The following is a 24264-nucleotide window of genomic DNA, read 5'->3' as shown; positions in this document are numbered from 1 at the left end:
AGAGCATGAATAGCACTGCACCATAGACATTAATATGAGTCTAGGATGGAGATGCACTGCACCATAGACATTAATATGAGTCTAGGATGGAGATGCACTGCACCATAGACATTAAAATGACTCTAGGATGGAGAGATGCTCATGCTGGACAACCAATGAGCATGCCCTGATTAACTACTTCAACTCAGGGGCCTGTGGCAGCAGCAGGGCTTGGCCACTTCAAATGACTGAACCCAAGGAAGGACCGGAGCCAATAACTTTTTGAGTCTTTAATAGTTGCAAATGACTAACATTTTGACGCACAGCCTCAGAGTCAAAGCATAAACTAGGATGAAGAGATGTTCATGTTTGACACCCAATGAGTACGCCCTAAATAACTACTATAACACAGGGGCCTGAGGGGCTAGGGCAGGGGTGGGCAAACTTTTTGGCTCAAGGGCCACATTGGGTTTTGAAAACTGGCCGGCGGATCGCACAACTTACACACTACTTCTGCTACCAGAGTGTTTTAGACCGAAGAACCCACAGCTGCTGGAGGGAAACACTGTCTCATATTTCTGAGGATAGGACAGTTGGTGTGAGAGATCCACAGACAGGGAGAAGAAGGGGACATCTCTCGGTGGAAGAATCTTCTAGAAACACATCGTCTGAGCCGTCCTCTTCACTCACTGGCGAAAAAAAAAAAGACAACACCGACAACAACAAAAAAGTTTTAAAAGCTAGGTAGTATGTTTATAACTTAAATATCCCCCTGCCACAAGTGACAAAAATAGCTCTTAACATTTCTCAGAGCCACTGTTAAATAAAGTTGTTCGCAACAGTCCGGAAGCTGTGCATTTGCTTTAAATGTTACTGCCCAGGGGGCATTCATGATCACACGGTCTCCCGGGACCATGAGGACCCAGGATAGGTCATGCTTTGTCTGTAATGATAGTCCTGAAAGTGCTTCTGCTCCTGAGAAGAATTGTTTCATGATTCTATGTTTTTAAGGTTTCAACGGTTGGTTTCATATCGATCTGGGATTTATGAAAAGGCCCTTCTAAAGATTATGGTGGTGCGCTGAATTTGATCTTCTAGACCCTCATTAATAACGGTTGCTGGTTTGTAAAAATAGATAACTTCAGGGAGCCTAAAATCTTATGATCTACTATTACACTGCAAACAAACATTGTTACAAATGTATGTCAGCCTTTGTACTTCAACCCCTCAATATATGAGTGCAAATGGAAAAGAAATGCTAATCAACTTACTCTCCTGACAATCAGAAGGCCGGGGGGTCTCTGCAGGTTGGATGGCTTCCTCTGTGTGGAACCAGCTGGAGGTGTTCCTTGTGGACCTGTGGACTCTGCCTTCAGCCTGACGCCTGGGCTCGTCAGACACATCCTGTCTCGTCCAGTTCCACTCCAGCATGTCCTTCCTCCGGTGTCTGTCTTCGCCAGAGTCCACTTCCTCCCCGTCCCCCTCTCCTTCTGACCGCAGGCTTGCTGCATTGAAATGACCGCCACTGTTGAGCAGCACCAGCCCCTTCACCTTCTCCAGCAGCCTGGCGACTTGACCGCTGGCTGCGGCGCCATTGGCGCCATCGGTTTTATTGCCGAGCGCGTGGTAGCGGTTCCCGCACCTGTCCAGCAGCTCCCTCAGCGGCTGGCCTTCGCTCTCCACGTGCTGCTCGATGGTGGCGCCCCTGCCCAGCCAGTCCGCGCAGGTGAAGAGGACCAGCGTGTGTGACCAGATCCGCTCACCACCGAGAAGCTCCAGGTGCTCCCGCGCCGACCGCCCCTCGTCCTCGCCGAAGGACGCGTCGGCACGCACCGCCAGCAGCAGGACGTGAGGCCCCGGTGGGCAGAGCGACGCCGCACGCATCATTTCCTGTCTGGTCCACACCGGGGTGCCCGCGGCCGGCGTGCTCTTGTGCCAACCGGGCGTGTCGATCACGGTGAACTGCTGTCCAGACACTTCTCCGTGCCGCCGGGCACAGGAGGTGGTGTGCTTCATGTCGAAGGCCTCCGCGCCCAGGATGGCGTTCCCAGCGGAAGTCTTCCCCGACTGATTGTAACCCAGTAGCACAATCCTCAGAGTAGAGAGTTGGACAGAGTCTCCTGTCAGATACAAATGCAGTCAGACACAAGGAATCAGCAAAACACACAGTGCAGCAGTAAAGTCTTCTCTAAACATAACTGTGTAAACAAAATGCTTTTGTCTTTGTGGTCTTACAACAAAGTTAGTTGTAGTTTGATTGCATGGTGGGCCAATTTAACTGGCAAGATTAATGCTGGCTATGAACTCATATGAACACCTCAAACGCTACTTTTCTGATGCTGGTCATGATAATAACATGTAGGGTTTCCTACGGTCAAGTTATTAAAGCATGCTGGCAGATCTTGAAAAGCCAATTTCCCCTCAAGAAAAAATAATAATCATAACACATGCAAGAGACATGAAAGTGAATGTGTGAACCACTGATGGCGGTGTTGATTTAAAAGTTAGCGTAGTCTTTGTCTTCAAAATAATAATGATTAAACTCTGCACAACTCTAATAATGATCATAAAGATGCAGTTGTGCTTGCACACAGGAACACTTGTCTCATAACTGTGTTCTACATTCTATGGCTCTTTATATCAGATGTGTTATCTATGTATCTAGCCTATATTATATGTAATCTACATCTGTAGATCAAAGCCAGAGACATGCAAATGAATGCAAATAACATTCCGAAAACAGTATATTTGTCATGCTTCCAGAATGCCTTCAGAGTGAAAACAAAAGAGTTCAGATGCAAAACCCTCTAAATATGTCTGACCACTTTTCTTTTAAATGAGCGTTTTTTTTTATCAGGGTCCTATAGGTTTTTGTCTACAAGTGGATATGTCAGACCAGAAAGAGAATGGTATTTAGCGGGTTTTGAAGCATAATTATTTGATTAACGTATACTATGTGTGGAGAGCATTCACTCACCATGGTCATTTTTCAATTGCTCAATTGTTTAATTGCTTTAAAACTTAAACTGTTTACCATGTTGTTAGTCGCTTTGGCTAAAAATGCGTCAGCCAAATGTATTGTAATGTAATGTAATGTAATGTAATGTAATTTTTGACAGAGGCGGCATTTAGAGGGTTTTGCATCTGAACTCTTCAAATCCACTCTGTGCTTAAAATCACCTTTGAAGGATTTGGTCCTCCTGCACTGCCTCTGCTGCTTGGCCCTCCTGACTGGCCTTTTCAGCGCCGCTAGCTTCCCCTTCTCCAGGCTTCTCGTTCTCGCTCTGTCCTGCATGTAATGGCTACCTCTCGCCCCGACAATCCCCTCCACCTTCTCCAGCAGCTCTGCGACCTGTGACCCGTCAGCGCAACTCACGCTGTTGTCCAGGACGTGAGACCGCCCCCCGCATTTCTCCACGAGACGTCGTAGCGCCTCGCCCTCGGCCTTCACATACTGTTGGGAGCTCGACCGCTCCCCGAGCCAGTCGCCGTGGGTGAAGAGCACCAGGGCGTGCGCCCAGGCCCCCCCGCCGCCGAGCAGAAGCTCCACGTGCTCCTCCCAGGCCTTCAGCTCCTCGTCCCCGAAGGAGAAGTCCGCGCGGTGGACCAGGAGGATCGCGTGAGGCCCCGGGGGACACAGCGACGCGGCGAGAGCCACCTCGCGCTTGGTCAGCTCCGGGGTGTCGGCCGCCGAGACGCCCCTCCACCAACCGGGCGTGTCCACCACGGTGACCTGCCTCTGGGCAGCTTCCCCCTGGCTCAACGCGCACTGGGTGGTCCGTCCAGGCCTGGAGCAGCGCCGGCCCAAGATGGTATTACACGCTGAGCTCTTCCCAGCTCTTCTGCTGCCCAACAGTAAAAGCCTCATCTTGGAAAGATGACCTCTCTGTCCTGCGGGAGAAGAAAAAGAGGCACATTTGTCATCATCTGTCTGTCCCCTGCAAGCCCTTTCAATTCCGCCGAAGTCAAAAACCATTAACAATTAACGGTTAACATTGGTCTCCGTTTGCCATTTGAGTGTAAGATTTAAAACACTCGCTGACACTCAAAAGTAGACTCCAACCAAACCCTCAGTGACTCACCAGGCCTGGCTTCCTCCTGTGGCTCCTGGCCTGCCATCCTTTCTTCCGCTCTGACGGCTTTTATAGACCTCCTCTCCACCCACTCCTCCCATCTCACTCCTTCTCCCTCGTAACACTGGCCATTGCTTCCCGCCATCATTTCATCAATTTTCTCCAGCAGCCCCACGACCTGAGGACTGGCGCCCCTTTTATCGACGTTGAGGACGTGACAACGTTTCTGACATCTCTCAACAAGGCGCTGATGCTGGGCCTCCCTGTCACTTCCTATGCGCTGCTCGATAAGGTCATCTTCTAAGCGGTCATTATAGGTAAAGAGCACTATGGTGTAATGCCAGGCTCTTTCGCCGAGGAGTCCCACGTGCTCTTCCGCCACTCGCCTGTGCTTTTCTGTGAAAGGAGCGTCCAGTCGCACGACCAGCAGAAAGGCGTGCGGTCCCGGTGGACACAGAGCGGCGCTGAGCTGGATCTCTCGTCGGGTCAGTTCGGAGGTGTCCCTGACCGAGTAGTTCTTCCACCAGCCGGGCGCCTCCACCAGGGCCACACGCCGGCCCGCTGCCTCCCCCTCCCTCTGGACACAGCGGAGAGTCCGCCCCACCTCGGTGGCGCTGTCCGAACCCAGGATGGAGCTCCCCACTGAGGTCTTCCCAGAGCTTCTGTGCCCCAGCAGCACAATCCTGTAGTCGGACAGAGGCTGCTGCACACCTGTTGACATGCCAATGCAACATGCATCAGCTTGTAAATTTCTCACACTAGTTTATGAGTGAGTATTTAGATTCTACCTTTTCAAAGTCAATGTAAATGTCATCTATGAACAATTAACGAAGCATATGAAATTACAGTTGCAAGCTTGTGGTGTTTCTTTTTAAGCTGATACAACTAATTCATCTAGCAGTTTGTTCTCTCAGTCTTTCCCTGAAACAAGGATCTAGTGTCGGACTACACACACAACAATAGAGTTAACTGGACACAAGTGCCCTCAAATGAGAATTTCTCTAAGTCTGTGGAATTTCTAAAGGAGTGAAACACATACACACATGGAGACAGACAAAGGGGTCAGAGAACATGAGAACAGAGAGAACATGTTCACACATGGACACAGACACATTTGGTTAACTTCAGCTCCAGTCTAAATCCTCCAACCTCTCTATCGCTGTAAATTCCTTCCTGATATGACCAGTGCCATCTGACTGGACAGGACTTACCGGCATGTGACCTCAATACTCCGGCTGCCATCTCAACACAAGGATCCTTAAATGTTTCCCAGTGAGGGAAGAGAAGTGCATAGATACGTCCAACGGGTGTGGCACAGGGGGTAGTTTAGTTTAGCGTTTGCAGCCTGGCATATTCATCTGTCCCTCATCTGTGTGTGTGTGTGTGTGAGAAAGAGAGGCAGGTGAGGGAGCACGCACAGGTGTTTACACACATCACCTGTGTGCTCAGGGAACAGGCTGAGCTGGTTCCTCATTCTGCTAGAGGTGAAGGGAAATATCCTCTTTCCATCTGCCTCAATATGCTCTCTGTGTGTGTGTGTGTGTGTGTGTGTGTGTGTTTTCCCTTGTGTGAGAACATCTCCATCTCATTTGGCATGTGTACATACTGTGAGTGTCTACATGTGCATGTGATGTGTGTGTGTGGCTGCCTGTGTGTGTTAATGACACTTTGCTTAACCCATGACATGCAGGTGGCCTCTTCAGCAGAAACAGTGGTGTGCTTGCTGACTCATTCTTTACCTTGAGGTGGCACACAGGTTAAACATTTGACCCTTAACAAGCCTTGTGTGGACACAAGCAAATTAGACCACCATTGCATTATGGTTATAAATAATGATGAACTTAAAATGTTTCTCACCTTTAAGCCACTGTCGCATAACACACAGTGTATTTTGACAGAATTACAACATACATATTATACACAAATGACCTTATACATTATACATTCATACATATTCACTCTGGAATACTGTATCACACACTTCACAACATATTTGACAGCATCAATGCACGCCACCCTGTCCCGTACTTACATTAAAACTCAAACAGAAATGTTCTCAAGTATCAAATAGGTCAACTGAGTATGGGTCAAAAACAGGCTCAGATGAAAATGGGCAACAGCATCAGATGAAACCAACATGTAATAAACACAGTTAATAGATTCAATAAATAATACAATAAGTAATACAACTTCATAGAGGCATACACTGATATTTGTAATTGCTTAGCACCTTGATGGCGAGTTCTTGTATTGATTCAGTCTACAGTTTGGCATCCTGAGCTGCCTGCCTGAGGGCAGCATTTCAAATTCCGAATTCATGGTGTGTGTTGGGTGTTTTAGTATCTTACGTGCCTCCCTTTATGCTCAGCTGTTCTGTACAAAGACTGGAGGTGATAATGATCTTGGAACCGTACAATCTCCATGGCTGAATAAGACGTGCAAGCTTGAATTTTAACTGTAGGCAACTGTACTAACAAGTTTCCATACAAGGTTTGGGTACCATATCTCAGATCACACTCTCTAGGATCATTTAAAAAAATAAAAACAAGAGTTGACTGTAAACACCATAGAGTCTTTTAGAGTCCTCTTAAAAATGAGCATGCCAAGAGAATGAACTATCTGCAGATATTTGCAACTTGACATATACACTGAATAAGCTCTCACACTTATTTGAATATAGCGTGAAAAGATTAGGGGAGCTCACACCTCTGAGGGGCCCTGTGCTAATGGATTTAGGCTCTGAGAGTGCAATTTTGACCTTTATATAGACCCTTTCAAGAGAGTTCCATTATCAGCATCATAGTTGGCCCCACAAGGCTTCCGTTTTAACATTCCATATGTTATCTTAATAGAGTGTCCCAGTGACGCCCCTTCCGTTTGCCTCCATGGGACCTATCTTTCAAAAATTTTTGAACGCCAGTCTATGGCGAAAAATAAATTATTTTCTGGTCCCGGTTGACTTGTGGCTTGAATTACCCATATGATGTTTGTCAATTTTAAAGACAATTTTTCATGTAAAGACATTTGCAGTTTGTTTCGTAACTATTGAATTACAACATTGTGAAAGATCGTAATTCCAACGACTACAAACCCATCAGTCGCGCTAGTGACGTTAGCTCATTCACAGCTACACTAGATTGTACCAGCATACCAGCAACAGGTCTTAATTGGGCTTTCCTTGCCGATGAAAATACCATGAGTCAGAGGATTAAACACATCAGGTAAGTTGTATTCGTCCATAGACTGTACATTAGATACTGTTAAGTGACATAGCAGGCAGCAAGATGCATAACAGCTAATCTTATTGTTTCATTATGTTGGTAACGTACATCGTTCGAGACAAGAGATGTAGTCCACTGAGCGGATTCGCACAAAACCAACATAACTTTTGAAGTCTATCGAACAAAACCAACATAAAATTCTAAAACAACGATGTTTTTAACACTTCAAAATAACATTTACTAAATGAACAACAGTAGCCATTTCTTGTAGATTTGAACAAAATCTGGTTTGGTTCCCCTAAAAATTATCTTTTAAACCACGCATAGTGTGAAATTTTACACCGTTTCAACGGCACAATTCAAACTGGACCAAAAATTGTGACACACGCAGCCTTGTTTACAGCTCCTCCACGGTATTAACTCCACCTATGTTCATCATATTTTTTTGAAAGATAGGTCCGCTGTCTTGGTTTGTATAGAAATGGATATTAAGTTACACGCAAGACGGTGGAAATACGGGACCGTGGAAATAGGGGGGAGTTAGGCTTTTAAATCTATGACAATTCGTCCAAAAATAATTGTTATCTCTCCATTAACTCCCGTTCATTTTTTTTTGAAAGATAGGTCCCTTGTAGCGGAAGTAAAACGGAAGGCACTGGGACACTTTATGCAGAGGAAGTAGATTGGGAACCAAATAGAATGTTCAAGCATTGTTTTTGTTTTTATTGTTGAAAGGGTCTATAGAACGCTGTTAGTAAATAGGAAAATACTATGATGAAATAGATAGAGTGAATAGAATAGAATAATGAAAGAATTTACATTCATCTGTTTCAGTGCATTACATGATCCATAATTACTTTGTGGGAACATATTAATTTATTTGATCATTCATTATTAAAAAAAATAAAGATAGATAGAAAGATAGAAAAAATTGCCGTTAGACCTTGTAAGGATGGCACAAGACGCTCCTCAGGATGATAATTGTGTTGGCCAAGAAATGTTTAAACGTGTCTTGAACATTAGAACAGAATGGTAAAGCCATGGTTAATATGACAAGAAACTGAGATTAATCTGACTCCATAAAAGAACTTAAGAACTTTACCTCAAATAATTACCAAGTAGGGTGGGTGAATTAACAGTGTTAGGGTTAGAGTAGGGTGGGTGAATTTAGTACCAGTAATCCATAAAGGTTTACATCACTTAACATTGAATGTAAGGTGAAACTCAGGTAAATATACTATAACAAAGTAACAAAAGAACAAAGTAAGCTTAACCAAATAACAAACTTAAACGTAAACTTGACAATACATCGTTAATCATCGATGACGATTATCATTTGTCCTTTGGCAAGTACAGTTAAGAGTCCAGGTATTCTGCTGTGGTCCAGGAGAGGACTAGGAGTGGCCACCCTCAGCAGGGTGACGAGGACTGAGGCTAAATGGCAGCTGAAAACAGTGACTTTCCAGTTCATTCTATATATAAACAGGGGTACTGTGATTACAAAGGCTTTTGTCAATATGGAAAACTTTCCATTGATTTACAAACTTTCCACTGATTTACTGGTAAGGCGACCTGCTGAAGAAAGGGGTCAGGCACAAAACATCAATGTGCTGATTAAAAAGTCCATTTGAAATGTCCCATTTTTTCTTTTTCAATACTCACTGTGTTGAGGATTCAGCACCAGAGTTATTGTGGAGTGTTAAGTGCATTGTAAAAAAATGTATTTAATAAAGAAGTGTGTGGCTGTTGATGGTGGCATCCATCCCGTAATTGTTTTTGAAGCAGATGAAAAATAAAGCCTCAGTTAACTTGGCAGTATCACAACATGCCTTCCCCTGCATGTGTTTTATTAAGCCAAAGGTGGAAAGAAAACTTGCCATCAGGTGAACTCGTGCGCCAATAATGTACAACAGATGGCAATAACAGTGATCGCAAACCACTGTGCTTAAATGTTACACTTTCAAAATGCACCACTTTAGCCTCTATTCAGTAGGTTAACATGTACCAAAAGAAAGATCCATTCAATTCAACTTGTCATTTTATAATTGCATCAGTGTTTGGACTTCCTATACGGACAGTGCTGACAGTGGTCTTACATGGAATCGGAAGTCACTCAGTAAAAGCAAATGACTTGACAGTGAAGTCCGTTCTCAGGAGACTATACCAGGCTGTAGGCTGAATGAATGCTCAGATTGGTTGCATAGCAACAGCCTTCACCATTAGCACCTGGGCAGCAGTTTAATGCAGCATCTGCTCCGGCTGTATATCCGTCACCAAGGTGATGCGTTTGTTACACACAAAGCTCACAGCCTGCCTCCAAATCAGTTTACAGAGTTCAGAAAAAAAGGCACATAAACTTCCATTAATAACTGAATATGAATGACAAATGGCCCATCATTCTTTTTTGATGATTGGGTTCTCTGGCTTCCTCCCAAGTGATGGCATGTCCTTGACTGGACACGACCACTTTCCTCTCCACATAACTGATCTCTCACACTTTCCTCTCCACATAACTGATCTCTCACACTTTCCTCTCCACATAACTGATCTCTCACACTTTCCTCTCCACTTAACTGATCTCTCACACTTGATATTTATAATGACAAATCCAAGTCCTGAAACCAATTACTGTAACACATGGACAGAAGATTTTATTTGGATTGTATATGAATATATAGATTGTATCTGTACTCTATACAAAGTCCATTCAAACAGTATAAACAGATTTAAGAATCTGTGTCAAAAGTTACATGTAAGTATGCCAAGTTGACCACATAATAAATTCCAGCGGTCCACAATACAGCGGTATTTAATTATGCAGACAGAGCCAGGCATTGTATTTAACCAAGGCATTTTTGAATGATCTGGGCACTGGCAGCATATAACTATAAATGTTTGCTTAATTAAAGGAAGGCAGTTCATTAATACTCATGGGAAATTTACTAATTGCAATGTAAGAGAAATCAAAGAGGTCCCTACAGGTTTTACTGAGCAACGTTACATGCTCTTTACTCAGACACACACACACACACACACACACACACACACACACTAAAAGTACTTGTCGATTTTATAAACACTCTCTCTGGCGTTGGGGTACAGACAGTAACACTGGGTGAGATGAGAGCCAAGTGATTTTCTCACAGCGGACCGCACGTCACACCAAGAGCATAAAACTTGATTTTCTCAGAAGTGATTTCGGCCGAACGCAGCAGGAGATAGCAAGTCCCCAAACAATGCATGTCATGTTTCTCCCTCTCCGCAGTGGTGTGATTAAAAACGACAAACAGGAAACAACAAGGACGCCACGAGACGGATCGCAGCCATGGTGGTGGTGGGTAGTGGTGTTGGGGGGTAGTGGTGAGACAGAAAGAAAGACAGACTGAGAAAAGAGAGATGCAGGGAAAGATAGAAGAGGAAAGAAGGAGAGAGAGGGGGATAATGAAGTGGAGGGAGATAGGCAGGATGAGGAAGTGTCCCGAATCGACATAAAAAATCCGCCGCCACAACGGGGCAGTGAGGAAATGAGACGATGCTATCAGGCTCCGCCAAGAGACAGAGCTACTGCTCACAAACCCACGACCTTCACTGGCAGAGAGACGAAAGAACACAGGGAAGAGCTATAGCTCCAAACACAGTACCCAGAGGAGAATGAGAAAGAGAGAGGGAGAGAGAGAATGAGAAAGAGAGAGGGATAGAGAAAGAGAGGGAGGGAGGGAATGAGAAAGAGAGAGGGAGGGAGAGGTAGATAGTAAGAGAGCTTGCTTTATGGCTGGCAGGTGCAGAGGAGGCAAAGATTTCAAAATGTCCAGAAATTTCTCGGAAGTTATAGTTGCCATGAAAGCAGACGGCCTGGTCTGCTACGTGCCTGAGCAGGTCTGAGCACAGATTTTTTACCCTGCATGTCTATGTGCTGTCATAACAGCCCCTTCCATCAGATCAGATATTCTCACAGCTGCCGACAGTCCTTCATGTCTTCGCTGATATTCTCACAGCTGCCGACAGTCCTTGATGACATCAATCTCAATCACACCAATGGATATATAGGTACTGTACAATGGAGAACAACTACAAAAATAGGCCTAAGCACTCTCGGTCTTCACACTGCTTAGAAGTGTTTTTTTTTAATTATCTGCCTAGCAACAGATTTAATTGAAAGTCTTACTCACATGCCTTGTGTAACCCGTCCTTAATCTTCTGAAGGGTTGAAGCGGTGCTAAAATGCTTTGCCTTACACCACACTTTTGTTTGCACTGCACTCAAGCAGTGTTCCAGGCCTGCTCAGTAATTTGATACCTGGTCATTTGAGTGTTTTTCAGTCTGCCTCATTACGTACATTTGGACACTTAGAATCCTTAAATGCATTTTCACATGGTCAGCATAAACGCATGGAGGTGTCCCAAGGCCCAGAACACATCAGTCCACAGAGCTCTTTGTGTAGCCTACACTTTATCTGAAATAAGACTTACATTTAGCTGCGGACTCTTACACACAAGAGCATCAACAAAACCCACAAATGCATCATGTCAAGAAAAAAAACATTTTTTATCAGGCTCCTTTAGGTTTTTGCCTAGAAGCAAAATTATTTGATTAACATATACTATTTGTGGAGAGCAGAGCACTCACTCACCATCGTAATCTCATTTTTGACGGAGATGGCGTTTAGAGGCCTTTGCATCTGAACTCTTCAGTCACATGTCCTGTTTTCGTAAGGCTTCAGGGGCACATCCCTGACCCCCCTCTGTGCTGTCTGTGGGACTCTGGTGGCTTTGTCCCTCTCTCTCTCTCTCTCTCTCTCTCTCTCTCTCTCTCTCTCTCTCTCTCGTGTTTGTGCTCAGTAACTCCGACAGCTCGGACTGCTGCCCCACGAGTCTCAGTCGGAGGCACTCCATCAGACAGCGGCTTCAGCTACGGAGCTGGCGCCTGACCAAGGCCGGGCAATATCAATTTCAGCTCCGGGCCAGGACTATGCAGGTGCTGACAGACTGCAGTCTCACTGATGTCTGCAGGCCGAGCAGAGGAGAGGAGGGGGCCAGAAAGAAACAGGCTGTGTGTGTGCTGTTGTACTGATGTGTGTGTACTGTTGTTATATGTTTGTAGTGGACAGTGCTCTGGGGTGACGGGGTTGGGGTGGTCAGAGCTAGCATGATACAGATTTTGGGGTGTGTTCGTAAATTCAAATTGGCCCTCTGTGCATGGAATAGCGCTCTGCAGTTCAAAAAGAAGACAAGCGCTCTGTCTCCCAATGAATTAGCCGTTTCTCAAGGATCAATATGACATGAACACAAACAGTGGGTTGAATGGGAGTTTATGTTTCAGTCAGAGCCTGACAACAGTGAAGAAGACTACGTGTTCTGGATCCAGTCCCTACTAGATTCCTCAAGAATGCATATGATAGTTCGGCTCCCTTTTTTCTCAAGATAATAAATACCTTATTAGAAATATATGTATATTTCTGACTGCTTCCGCTGTCGTGAAACCTTTACTTAAAAAGTCAAATCTTGACCATACTATCCTGAGTAATTACAGGCAAACCTACCTTTCCTGAGCAAAGTACTTGAAAAAGTTGTTTGTAATCAACTTAATACCTTCCTCAACGAAAACCAGTATTCTCGAAAAATTCCAATCAGGTTTGAGATCAAATCACAGCACAAAAACGGCCCTAGTAAAATAGTTAATGATCTCAGACTAGCTACTGACTTAAACAAAGTCTCAATCCTTATTCTTCTAGATTTGAGGGCAGCATCGACACCATTGATCACGTGTGGTCCTCTGCTTTTTTCCCTATTTATGGTTCCGTTAGGAAACATAAGTCAGCAAGAACTTTCACAGCTAGGCAGACAAAACCCAATTATATTCTGTGAAGCCAACGAACCCAGATGGCCCTTTCTCCCTTATCGCATGCTTAGCCTTCATCAATCAGTGGATGAGCAACAATTTTTTAAAGCTAAATGACTACTTTTGGTTGGAGCAAAATCAAAGCGACACACCATTCTTAGTAATCTTTGGAACCTGGCAAGGAACCTGGCAAAAGTAACAAGCTTCAAGCCCCATATCAGTAAAGTTACCCAGACAGCTGATTTCCACCTGAGAAACATTGCCAAAGTCCCAAAAAGCATATAAAGACATTGGAACTCAAACAGAACACTGCTGCTAGACTTTTAAGACCAAGAAGAGGGAGCACATCAACCCGAGTTAGCTGAACCAGAGACTTTCTAATGACAAGCACTACGCCAATATGGCAGTTGTCTACACATATCCCGCCCCTTCAGCGGCATAAAAGTCGACATGTGAATACATTGTGCCAATCGTGTGGTGTGATCTCGCTGCTGGAGCAAGCTTGGTGTCATGAAGCCTTGCGCACATGCATTTCTGCCGAAATAGATGCCCGATAAGTGCCCAAAAAGCGCTGCAATATGGCCGCCGAGTGGAGGTACTTGCCTAATAGGACTTTGGCTGAACTGCACTGGCTCCCTGTTTCCTATAGAATTGATTTTAAGGTTCTGTTAATTACTTACAAAGCTGTAAATGGCATATAGCATCTTCATATATCTCTGAGCTTTTAATATCTTATCAACCACAAAGGAAACTTAGATCTTCCAATGCTAATATTCTAATTGTGCCTAAAGTGCTCCACAAGCAAAGCGGAGAAGCTGCTTTTATCCATTATGCACCGAAGCTATGGAACACCCTGCCTCTGTACATCAAACAGGCAAATTATGTGAACATCTTTAAAAAAGACCTGAAAACACACCTGTATATGAGAGCTTTTAGTTAACTCACTTTTATCTTGTAGCCTCAAATTATTTTACATTCTACTGCTGCTATTTACAGGGTCTTCCTATTTTCACTACATTAATTCTATTGTATGTGTTGTTGTATCTATCTCCTTACCATCTCGTGAATTCTCATTTTTACTTAATTCTAAGTAATTCTCTGATGTTTTATTTATTGTTTTGTTTGTTTGTTTCTTTGTATTATTACAATGTTTTTCTTTTTTCCTACACACACACACACACACATGCACAGACATGCACACACATAAACATGCACACACTCACTCACACACACACACACACACACACACACACACACACGCTAGCAGAGATGGCAAAAGTACTCACTTTCCATACTCAAATAGAAGTACAAATACTTGTGTTAAAAAATACTCTGGTAAAAGTAGAAGTACTGGTTTAACTTATTTACTCAAGTAAAAGTAACAAAGTACAGGCTTGGAAATTTACTTAAAGTATAAAAGTAAAAGTAGTCGTGTGAATGACAGCTCAGATCCTGTAGTTTCCTAGGAAGCACTGGCACAGAGTTACAGAGCCTAGAATATTGTTTTTTTTCTTTCTGCGAGATAACAAGCATCTCTGAATTGTCTACATTTCATCCCTGTCACTTGATATAATTTTAGAAACACATTTGAGCCCTAGCACCAGGTCTTGCAAAGCTGTGTGCAAAAGTAGATCAATATAAAATTAAAAAATTAGTATTTTAGACCATTATTTGCCAAGGTATGCTCATGCGTTTTGTAATGCCTTATGGAAACTCCTCATAGGACTTTTGGTTACCCAAAATGCATACTGACAATAAAAGTCAGCATTTCTGAGGTTTCTTGTAGACTATTTGGATTGTTTGTCAGGTTCTGATATAGAATGACTACACAAAATGGAAAAATTACACAAAAGGCTCTATTTTTGCATTTTCTTTGTTGGCTTCATGCGTGTGTATAAGATGGACATCTGCACAAATAATGGATAAAACAACATGAATATTTAATTCCTATGGATTCCTGTGAATATTTCAAGACCAGGAATGTAGTGGTAAAATAAGAGGTCGGTAAACTATGAATTCTGTGATCACAGTAAGGTATCAGATTTTTAGAAAAGGCATTCAGAACATGTTTGATGATGGTGCGGTTATTGTCAAATGTTTATAACAATACAAGTGACATTAAGTGGTTCATAGAGTGTTGATGAGTGTACATATTGTTATTGTGGATAATACAGTGTGATTTTTAAGTGCTAACAGTTGTAATTGGTGGATAAACTCTAATAAGAGGTGGAGAAACTGTTACTGAAATTTCAGTGGTGGGTAAACTGCGTTTAGTCTGCTTGTGTTTAGCCTCCACTAGCCTATATCCCTGCTCAAGACCCAAGGCTACATCTAGCCTACTTATTGCTAAGATAGGCTACACTGCAGCTAGAAGTTAGGGAAGCACCAAAGGCGAGGAGATGAGGAGGACGTTAGGCTATTGACTAAATTTAATTGAGACATACTACTATGTGCTAACGTTAACGTTACTGCCATCAAGCTGCAATGATTTGCCGCGAATGAATGCCGCCCAAATCGAGTCATCTTGTAGTGGTTTCAATTTCAAGTGCAATTGATGATGTGAAAAATAATAACGGTAGGCTGAAATTATTTGAAACTAAAGTAACGAGCCAGTTTTGTAAAATGTAAGGAGTAGAAAGTACCGATATTTGTGTTAAAATGTAAGGAGTAAAAGTAAAAAGTCGCCTCAAAAATGAATAGTAAAGTAAAAATATCTGAAAAATCTACTTGAGTACAGTAACGAAGTATAAGTATAAGTAAGTAAGTATATATACTATTTTGATCCCATGAGGGAAATTTGGTCTCTGCATTTATCCCAATCCGTGAATTAGTGAAACACACAGTGAGGTGAAGCACACACTAATCCCAGCGCAGTGAGCTGCCTGCAACAACAGCGGCGCTCGAGGAGCAGTGAGGGGTTAGGTGCCTTGCTCAAGGGCATTTCAGCCGTTCCCACTGGTCGGGTCTCGAACCGGCAACCCTCCGGTTACAGGTCCAGAGTGCTAACCAGTGGGCCACGGCTGCCCCTAAAGTAGGCTATTTGTACTTCGTTACTTCCCATCTCTGCATGCTAGGCTACAAAGGCTAAAAGTAAAGTAACTGATCATACTTGTAACATGTTTTGCTTGCATAAAAGGAGAGTCATTAAGCATAAACTGCTCACAATGTAGTCTGTGGCAATGTGGTTATCACAGAACAAAGACCTTTATTCTTCTTTTTATTCTATAGGCCCTACTCTTTTATTTCTTAAAACAAATAAATTACTGTAGTGTATAGAGCTTTTCATTAGGAAAGTCGATAGTTTGGCCTATATTCTAATTGACAATGACTATCAGCCTATCGGTTATCAGTTTTGGAAAGCTCAAATATCGAAATCGGTATCGCCCTTCAAAATCCCATATCGCTCAGGCTCTAGAGATGAAGACAAATTGACATACGCATCCACACACACAACCACACAGCATGCACACACACACGCACACATCCACACACAAACACACACACAGGCACACACTCACATAAGCATGCATGCACAGACACACATAGGCTACAGGCAGCATACAAGCATACACATAAGTTGCAAGAGTAGGGGAAGGAGTAGAAGACGGAGACAAAGTGACAAGTGTGATTTATTTTCGCAGAGGATGTAAAGGACTGAGCGGCAGTCATATGGTGTACCGCTATGCGGTACATCTAGTTATTATTTTTATTATACAACACCCTAGAAATCATTTCACTGAACCATGCACAAGAGCATTTTATCATCAACCTTATAGGCTCCACGTTTGTGAAGGCAGGCTTTCCAGAGAGCCTTCTTCATTTAGGACAAATTGGGGTTCATTCCTATAGTCGATGGCACGGTATGTTCCTTCCTGTGCAAAATGTTGAACACAGATCCTTGTCAGTTTTCTCTCCCATCTGTTTCTTTTTGCCACTATCTCCCCATGTATCTATCGAGTCTGTCTGGTATTTTCTTGTTTCAAGCGAGGGCATAATCCTCCAAGCAGTGCAAATGGTGAGATAACACAGGTGTGTGTGTGTGTGTGTGTGTGTGCACGCGTGTGACGGTGAGTGAATAGAGGGGCTATAAATAAAACCGCAGGTTGTATCTCCGTCAATCTGTGAATCACAAAAACACAACTTCTGTGTCAAGCCGCCCTTCGCTTCAAAACAGTCTCGCTAACGGCGTTCTTATCACAGCCACCATCGCCGCGCTGAGAGAGGGAGATGAGAGATAATGTGCCTTACAGTGGAGTGAGGAAGCGAGGCAAAATGCAGTCTTTTTGTTTTTTTCACCCCCCAAAAGCCTGAAGATTCGTTTTGGGTGAGGAGAGGAAGGCCACCATTTTATTTAACACTTATCTGAACTTATCCCCGTGTCTTCATCTCGGAGTAAGTGTTGGTGTGAGCAGGCCCTGAATTGAAATGTCAAAAATGTGCAATTTTAAAAAGCCGACACACAAAAGAACATTTGATCAAAGCCACAAATAAAAAAAATCAATTGAATAAAAAATGGTGACAATAAAGCCATTTAGATGAAAAAGATTTGAATTAGCATTCAAGTTGATTATGCCTCAACACATAACTTTCACTTGTGTGGTCCTGGCACCAAACCCACAACTTATTGTGCTTCAGGTGAAAACGAAAGCACACAAAAGCACTTGGGGTAAACATCAAAGCAGAATTCAGACAATGAATAAATGACAAATAAATAAGAAATAATAGTTGCTCGAGTGAGAAGTCATTACCATATCCAACTTGAAACAAAACAAAGGACTCTGATTTTCAAAAGAATGACCATTTACTCCCAATAAACACGGCACAGAAGGCAGTAAGCAGAAGAGAATGATTCTCGCTTGAACAGCTAATTAGCGAGGGCTTCATCGCAGCTTCTCTCTCGTTAGCAGCACTTGTGTCCTGAGGTAAAGTGTTGAGGGAGAGAGAGAAAGAGAAGATCTGCTCTGTTTTTGGCTAAAGATGCGGCATTTCATAATTAAAACTCCTGACAGGTCTCTCACCCGCAGAAAATGCACATCTCACTTCTGAGAGCAGTCTGCAAGTCGCCTCCAAGAAGGCAGAGATATTTATGCCTACGCATACACACACACAAACATAAAAATGCTAAAGACTAAAGATGCAGCATTTGGCTAAAGATACGGCATTTCATAATTAAAACTCCTGACAGGTCTCTCACCCGCAGAAAATGCACATCTCACTTCTGAGAGCAGTCTGCAAGTCGCCTCCAGGAAGGCAGAGATATTTATGCCTACGCATACACATACACAAACATAAAAATGCAGTTACATAAGGTAAATATAGTCGCACATGTTGATTAGCCTACCAGGGTCCAAGCAAAACTGCAGCAATCACAACAAATGGTGGCATTAGAGATAGTTTGCTCAAGAAGTGCTCGTTAAATTGCCTCATCAAGTATTTTTTTTTATCAGTAATTAGCTTGTCTGATTGATGCACAAAGATCACTACCCTTGATCAAAACATAATCTAAACCTGCAGTTGTTCATGTCATCACAGCCTTCACCTTGGCCCGCAGCACAGTCGTCAGACTGATAGTTGCACACGGTCTGTTCCTCGAGCCTCCAGCTTGACTGAAGGGCCCACACATACAATAATGCCACTGGGTGAAGAACTGGACCAACTCGTTCATACCCAATGGCACACTGAAGTTTCAAACTCTCAGACATCGGAAACACAATAAGACAGTGCTTCTCTGCTTGGACCCTTATATACTGTAGGCGAAAAGATGCAAGTTTACCAAGTGCGTTAAGCATTCTATTAAGTCGACATGCTGACAAAAAACAGGTATAAAGTATTCACTCGACACACAGGAACAACACGCACACAAACAACCACATGTACTGAGGTTGTAAGGTTACAAATAAGCATGGGTAATTCAGGCACACGTAGACACAGCAAGTGTAATTCATTTCACTAATTACAAAATAATATGCCTTATTTGAAGTCATTAACCTGACAGAAAACCTTAGGCCGAGCAATGGAAAGGAAAAAATCAAAACTCCTTTGAAGAATTTGTCTGAAAGCATTTTTAATCCTTATCTTGCTCTCATTTACAATATTATGCATACGTTACACACACACAAACATACAACAGAAATAATGTCATTTTCCTTAAGGATACATAAAAAAACACTTAAAACTAAAAGAAATGACACAAGACACCCTTCTCTAAGCATGCTTAAAAGGAGGAAGTGTTAGATAGTCCAGGCACAGACGCTGACGTTTTTCAACAGACTTTTGTCCGATTGACATTGTCATTGTCATGACATTGTCATTTAGATGAGTTACGGGAACCAATGGCCTGGTGTGTACTTTCAGCAGGTGAGGATGTTGTATCAGGTGCCACCACTTGTTCTTCTACAAAAAAAAAAAAGAATGAAAAAAAGGCATGTCTTGCATCTACACCCAACACGGTGACATATGGTGAATATGCTTTGACAACAAACAAAACAAACAAAAAAACTATTCTTAGTCTTTTCCTATCCACAATTTTTTGCATTGCACCACTGGCGTCTGACTTTCACACATTCCAGCCTCCATCGGTGGCCTTCGCAGCTGAAGTAATGTTGGGTGGCATCTTATTTTTTTCACACCGCGACTGCCGGTCTGATTGCTGCCTTGCGCTCTGCTGAGACGCTGGCGGTCACAGATCTGCAGTCACCCCGGGTGTTGATGGAATCCGGTATGAGGCGTGTGCGTTGTCCACGTTTGGTATTCTCTGATATTCTTGGCACCTTTGCTGGCTGTTCACCTGCTATGTGATTGTCCCCTCAGCAGCAGTCACAGTCACAGTAACACACACACACACAAATGGGGGAGGGAAGCACTTCAGAATGCACAAATGGCCTCCAGAGATACTGAGATACATATTATGGAGATGAAAAGAAAGGCCAAACCAAAAAGTGAGAATGTGAAGAGGGACAGAGAGGAAGAAACAGAGAGGGGAGAGTGAGAGAGAGAGAGAGAGAGAGAGAGAGAGAATGAGAGAGAGAGTGAGAGAGAGAGAGAGAGAGAGAGAGTGAGAGAGAGAGAATGTGAATCTGAATAAGAGATGCATTGACTGCAGAGAGGACAGACAGCCATCAGTGCTCCATGGCGTTCTCTTCCTCATCACTGCTGTGAATGAAGTCATCAGCTATATCATCTATGGGAGGGCCATCTTCATCATCCTCATCATCATCAGCGGCGCTGGCACCCTCAGGCCTCAGTTCCGACAGCAGCTGCTCCACGTGCTCCAGCATGGGGGGATCGTCACAGCACAGCTTCACGTACAACTAAACACACACGCCGCACGCACGCACGGACGCACACACACGCACACACACACACACACACACGCACACGCACGCGCACACGCGCACACACACACACACACACACACACGCACACACGCACGCACACACGCACCCACACACACACACACACGCACGCACGCACACACAAACACACACACAGAAGCGTAATGCCATAAACAGCTCTCCAAAAGGTTCAAGGAAAAAGTTAATAAATCTGAGAGCACAGTCACTTCATATACTGTACTGGTTACAATCCAAATTCAAATATACAAACAGAGAAGGTGAAGGAGTTGAAAGGAGCATTACAAAGTGTACTAAGCCTATTCAGCTGTTTTGGATGGAGATCAGCTATGTGAATACATGCTACTACTAATATTGAACATTGGTAGCTCTTGGCCATGTTCATTTTGTCAAAGTAGCTCTAGGAAGATAAAAGGTTGGAGACCCCTGATCTAAACCTACATACTATTCCCTGTGTAATAAAGCTTAACATAAATTAATACAACTCCTAATTCCCATAATGTGATGCTTTATATAATAAATAGAGTGATATTAGTATATTATTACATCTTTAAAGTTTTTTTTCCCCCCACTAAGCCAATAGTGTAATTACCAGCTAATAACGTATTACATTATTGACAAAAAGTTATTACTTATTAGTTCAGAAATGTTATTTATGTTTTTGGCAATTTATCACGTTATGGTCTTTATTACATTAAAATTATTACGTTATTGGCAGCTACACACCTTGATTGGAATAAAACAATATTTAACAAAAAAATCATGTAACTTGAATATTGAACTATATAAACTGGACCTAAAAATTAAATGATTGAAAACAAATAATAAATAAAACTAAACTATTGAAAATAGTTTAGTTTAAATAGTTGAAAATAGAAAATAGAATAGCAAAAAGTGGTTAGTTACAGCCTTACTTCACTTGAAATGTAGCTGCTGTAAAAAGCGGTGTGTGTGAGGTCAGTTGAGAAGCAGAGTATTATCCTGGGTCACACTTTTATGTGTGACAGGTGGCTATGTGAGCACACACACACGCACAGTGTCTCTGAGGTCATGATGTTTTGTGCAATGCCTATGATCAACACTCATTATCCTAAAGGTGCTTCAATAAATATAGACTCATTAAAATGCCATGAGCGAACAAACGAATGAATGAACGAACACACACACACAGCTGTCCTACTTCAAAGCCCTGTGTGGCTACACTCAAAATGTTTTATATCTAATGATGTGTGATGATTAGTGAGAATAATTAAAAGCAGAGCCCATACATAATGCCTCCTTTGCCCCAAAACACACTCACATAGAGTGTGTTTGTGTCTGCGTGTGTGTGTTTGCGTGCGTGCATATATATATATATATGCACGCACGCACGCAAACACACAAAGACTTGGGCTGCTACTTATATATATATATATATATATATATATACACACACACAGAGTATATGTATATTGTCCACAAAAAGTTTGTGCATGTAGCAGCCCAAGTCTTTGTTTGTGTGACCATCAACACCTGATTACTGCCAATTCAAAGCTGTAGCAGTACTGTGATGAATACCTGATTACTGCCCATTCAAAGCTGTAGCAGTACTGTGATGAAGCAACTCGGCTGGCTGTATATGAATATGTGTCCTTCATGAGGCTCTTATTCTTAATCCATGACAGCTTTTATGACCCCTAACCTCATCTCTGTGAATCGCTCTGTGTGTGTGTGTGTGTGTGTGTGTGTGTGTGCTTGTACACGTGAATCATCACAGAGTGTGCATGCCCATGCTTGAGAGAGCATCCCTTCAATTGACCTTGGATCTGGCCTACTTAACTGTGCTCCTAATCAAACTGAAGCACACTGATTCGGACCACTTAAAAAAATAGTGCTGAATCCCTAATGAAGCACACTAATCCCGAGCACTAAATGGAGGCAGTTAAGTGAATCTGCTGCAGAAGTGCACTACTTTTAGCTGCCTTCCCCTCCCCAGAGGCTCTCTTTAATAAAGCATTAGGGCTCCATCAGATCACTGCGCTGAGTCTAGCAGTCTCCTCCTCTGTGTCCCTATCCTCTCCAACTTCTCTTCTCTAATCCATCCTTCCACTCGGTATATTCTCCGCTCTGTTCCTCTGTCACTTTACACTCTCTCTCTCTCTCTCTCTCTCTGTGTTGTTTTTTTATTTCATCTGTGACTCATGATGGACCAAAAAAAATTGAGAAAAGGGAAAAGGAGAGAGGATTTTTCCACACGGGGGGGTGGGAGGGGAAAAGGAGAGAGGATTTTTCCACACGGGGGGGTGGGAGGGGAAAAGCGAGAGAAAGGGAGAATATATGAAAGGCTCGGGGGTGGGGAGGGAGAAAGGGAGTAGTGAAAGACAAAGTGAAAAGAAGCAGCAAAGAAGCAAGAGAGGAACACGGGGTAGGAGAAAGAGCTAGAGGTGGTTTTACGAAGAGGTGACATTTATCAGGAACCCAAACACAGCAGAACAAACTCCTTGAAGCTGGACCCCTATCCGAACAACAAGGAAATAAAAGACAATTGTCATTGATTGCTGATGTGGTTGTAATAATATTGTTTGTGCTGGCAGGGTCACAGAGACGCGGCAACATAATTATTCATTAAATTATGGGGTTGTTATGATTCCGCAACAGAATCGAAACATTCAAAACAACATTCCAACTGAGCTGCCATTATTACATTGTGTGATGTTTGGGCCATGATACTTTTTTCCAGCTGGGTATTTGAAATATTTAATAAATGGGACATTTGCCTACTAAGTCATATTTGGAGGTTGTTTTAAGACATGTTATAGATGAAGGAATGAATTTGGCAAAATTCAAAAAAATAAATTTCAGTCATTTTTTCTAACTTATTCTCTTTCCAATCATTAAATCTCAGAATTAATATTAGCAACACAGGACTCATTTTGTTGTAACACACACACACTAAATAATGTAGATATGATGTTTGACCATCCCTACTTCTGAAAACTTCAATCTCTTTAATATGACAAATAAATATAAGCAGGACGTCTGTCTGGCACAAATGGTGCATAAATAAATGAAAGTTGATGTAGTGCATCTCTTTTCAAAGGGGGCTTCATGCAGCTTGCTAAATACACTGAAACACTGTGTCTCAATGCATCTCTGTATCTCCAACCACTGACACAACAAGTTAACTTCAGTTTTAATATTCCATCTTCTGTGTGTGTGTGTGTTTGTATGTGTGTGTGTGTGTGAGTGTGTGTGTGTGTGAGAGAGAGACAGTTCCCCGCTGAATAAATGATGAGTGTTTGGCAAATTAGCTGAACATTAATAACACAACATAAGCCGACCCGTCCTCTGTACTGATGGAAGGCCACATCATGCATCTCGTTAGCGCAGTTTACTCATTACATATTCAACGAGGCTGGACAAAGGCCAGCCAATTGGCACGCAGGGTTTTCAGAGCTTGTTTAAATATTTTGAGTCGTTGTTCTGCTTCCTGTCTGTGGTCCTTAGAGCATCTCCGCCACTCAAATTCCAGAGCCTGGATACATGCAGCAGTAGTAGGAGTTAGATTACCACACACAAGCAATCAGGCTCAGGACAGGGAAGAAGTGAACGATCTATGGGAATTACTGAAAAAGCCTTTGTACACTCAAACTTGTGTCTGAGTAAATATTCAAGGCAACTTTGTTGCATTGCATTGGACATAAGTTTGTCTTAGTAAGGATTGTCAGTATTCATTGTCATATTGTCTTCATATCCATAACATTTTGGGGAACTAATTTTTTTCAGCATTTCACTGCATTCAAATTAGCATACAGTATTTCT

At 42.8% G+C, this 24264-nt stretch overlaps 2 protein-coding genes across 2 annotated transcripts in view; both read right to left on the bottom strand.

The window, feature by feature from the left end:
* Positions 1–285: 285 nt before the first annotated feature.
* Positions 286–5426, bottom strand: LOC125306129 (GTPase IMAP family member 8-like). The gene is made up of 5 exons (XM_048261308.1): positions 5264–5426; positions 4062–4763; positions 3160–3870; positions 1251–2099; positions 286–668 (listed from the first exon to the last, which is right to left on the bottom strand). The coding sequence occupies exons 1-5, from the start codon at positions 5292–5294 to the stop codon at positions 550–552; spliced, it is 2412 nt and encodes an 803-aa protein (XP_048117265.1). The 5' UTR covers positions 5295–5426; the 3' UTR covers positions 286–549.
* A 13732-nt stretch (positions 5427–19158) lies between these two features.
* si:dkey-12j5.1 (probable assembly chaperone of rpl4) overlaps positions 19159–24264 on the bottom strand; it is a 73635-nt gene continuing 68529 nt past the window's right edge. The window contains exon 12 of the mRNA XM_048261654.1: positions 19159–20421. Within this exon, the coding sequence (XP_048117611.1) occupies positions 20230–20421 (192 nt within the window). The 3' untranslated portion in view covers positions 19159–20229. The remainder of the gene's footprint in view (positions 20422–24264) is intronic.

This window comes from Alosa alosa, chromosome 13 (assembly GCF_017589495.1).
Source record: "Alosa alosa isolate M-15738 ecotype Scorff River chromosome 13, AALO_Geno_1.1, whole genome shotgun sequence".
NCBI lineage: Eukaryota > Metazoa > Chordata > Actinopteri > Clupeiformes > Clupeidae > Alosa > Alosa alosa.
The sequence above is the reverse complement of the archived record's forward strand: the minus strand, read 5'-3'. Positions and strand labels throughout refer to the sequence as shown.

Coding starts and splice junctions, on each gene's coding strand:
- LOC125306129 (XM_048261308.1), bottom strand. CDS start 5,294: ATGGCAGCCGGAGTATTGAGGTCACATGCCG. Junction 3,871..4,061: donor ACAGGAGGAAGCCAGGCCTG/GTGAGTCACTGA, acceptor CTTCTCCCGCAG/GACAGAGAGGTCATCTTTCC. Junction 2,100..3,159: donor GAGGACCAAATCCTTCAAAG/GTGATTTTAAGC, acceptor TGTATCTGACAG/GAGACTCTGTCCAACTCTCT.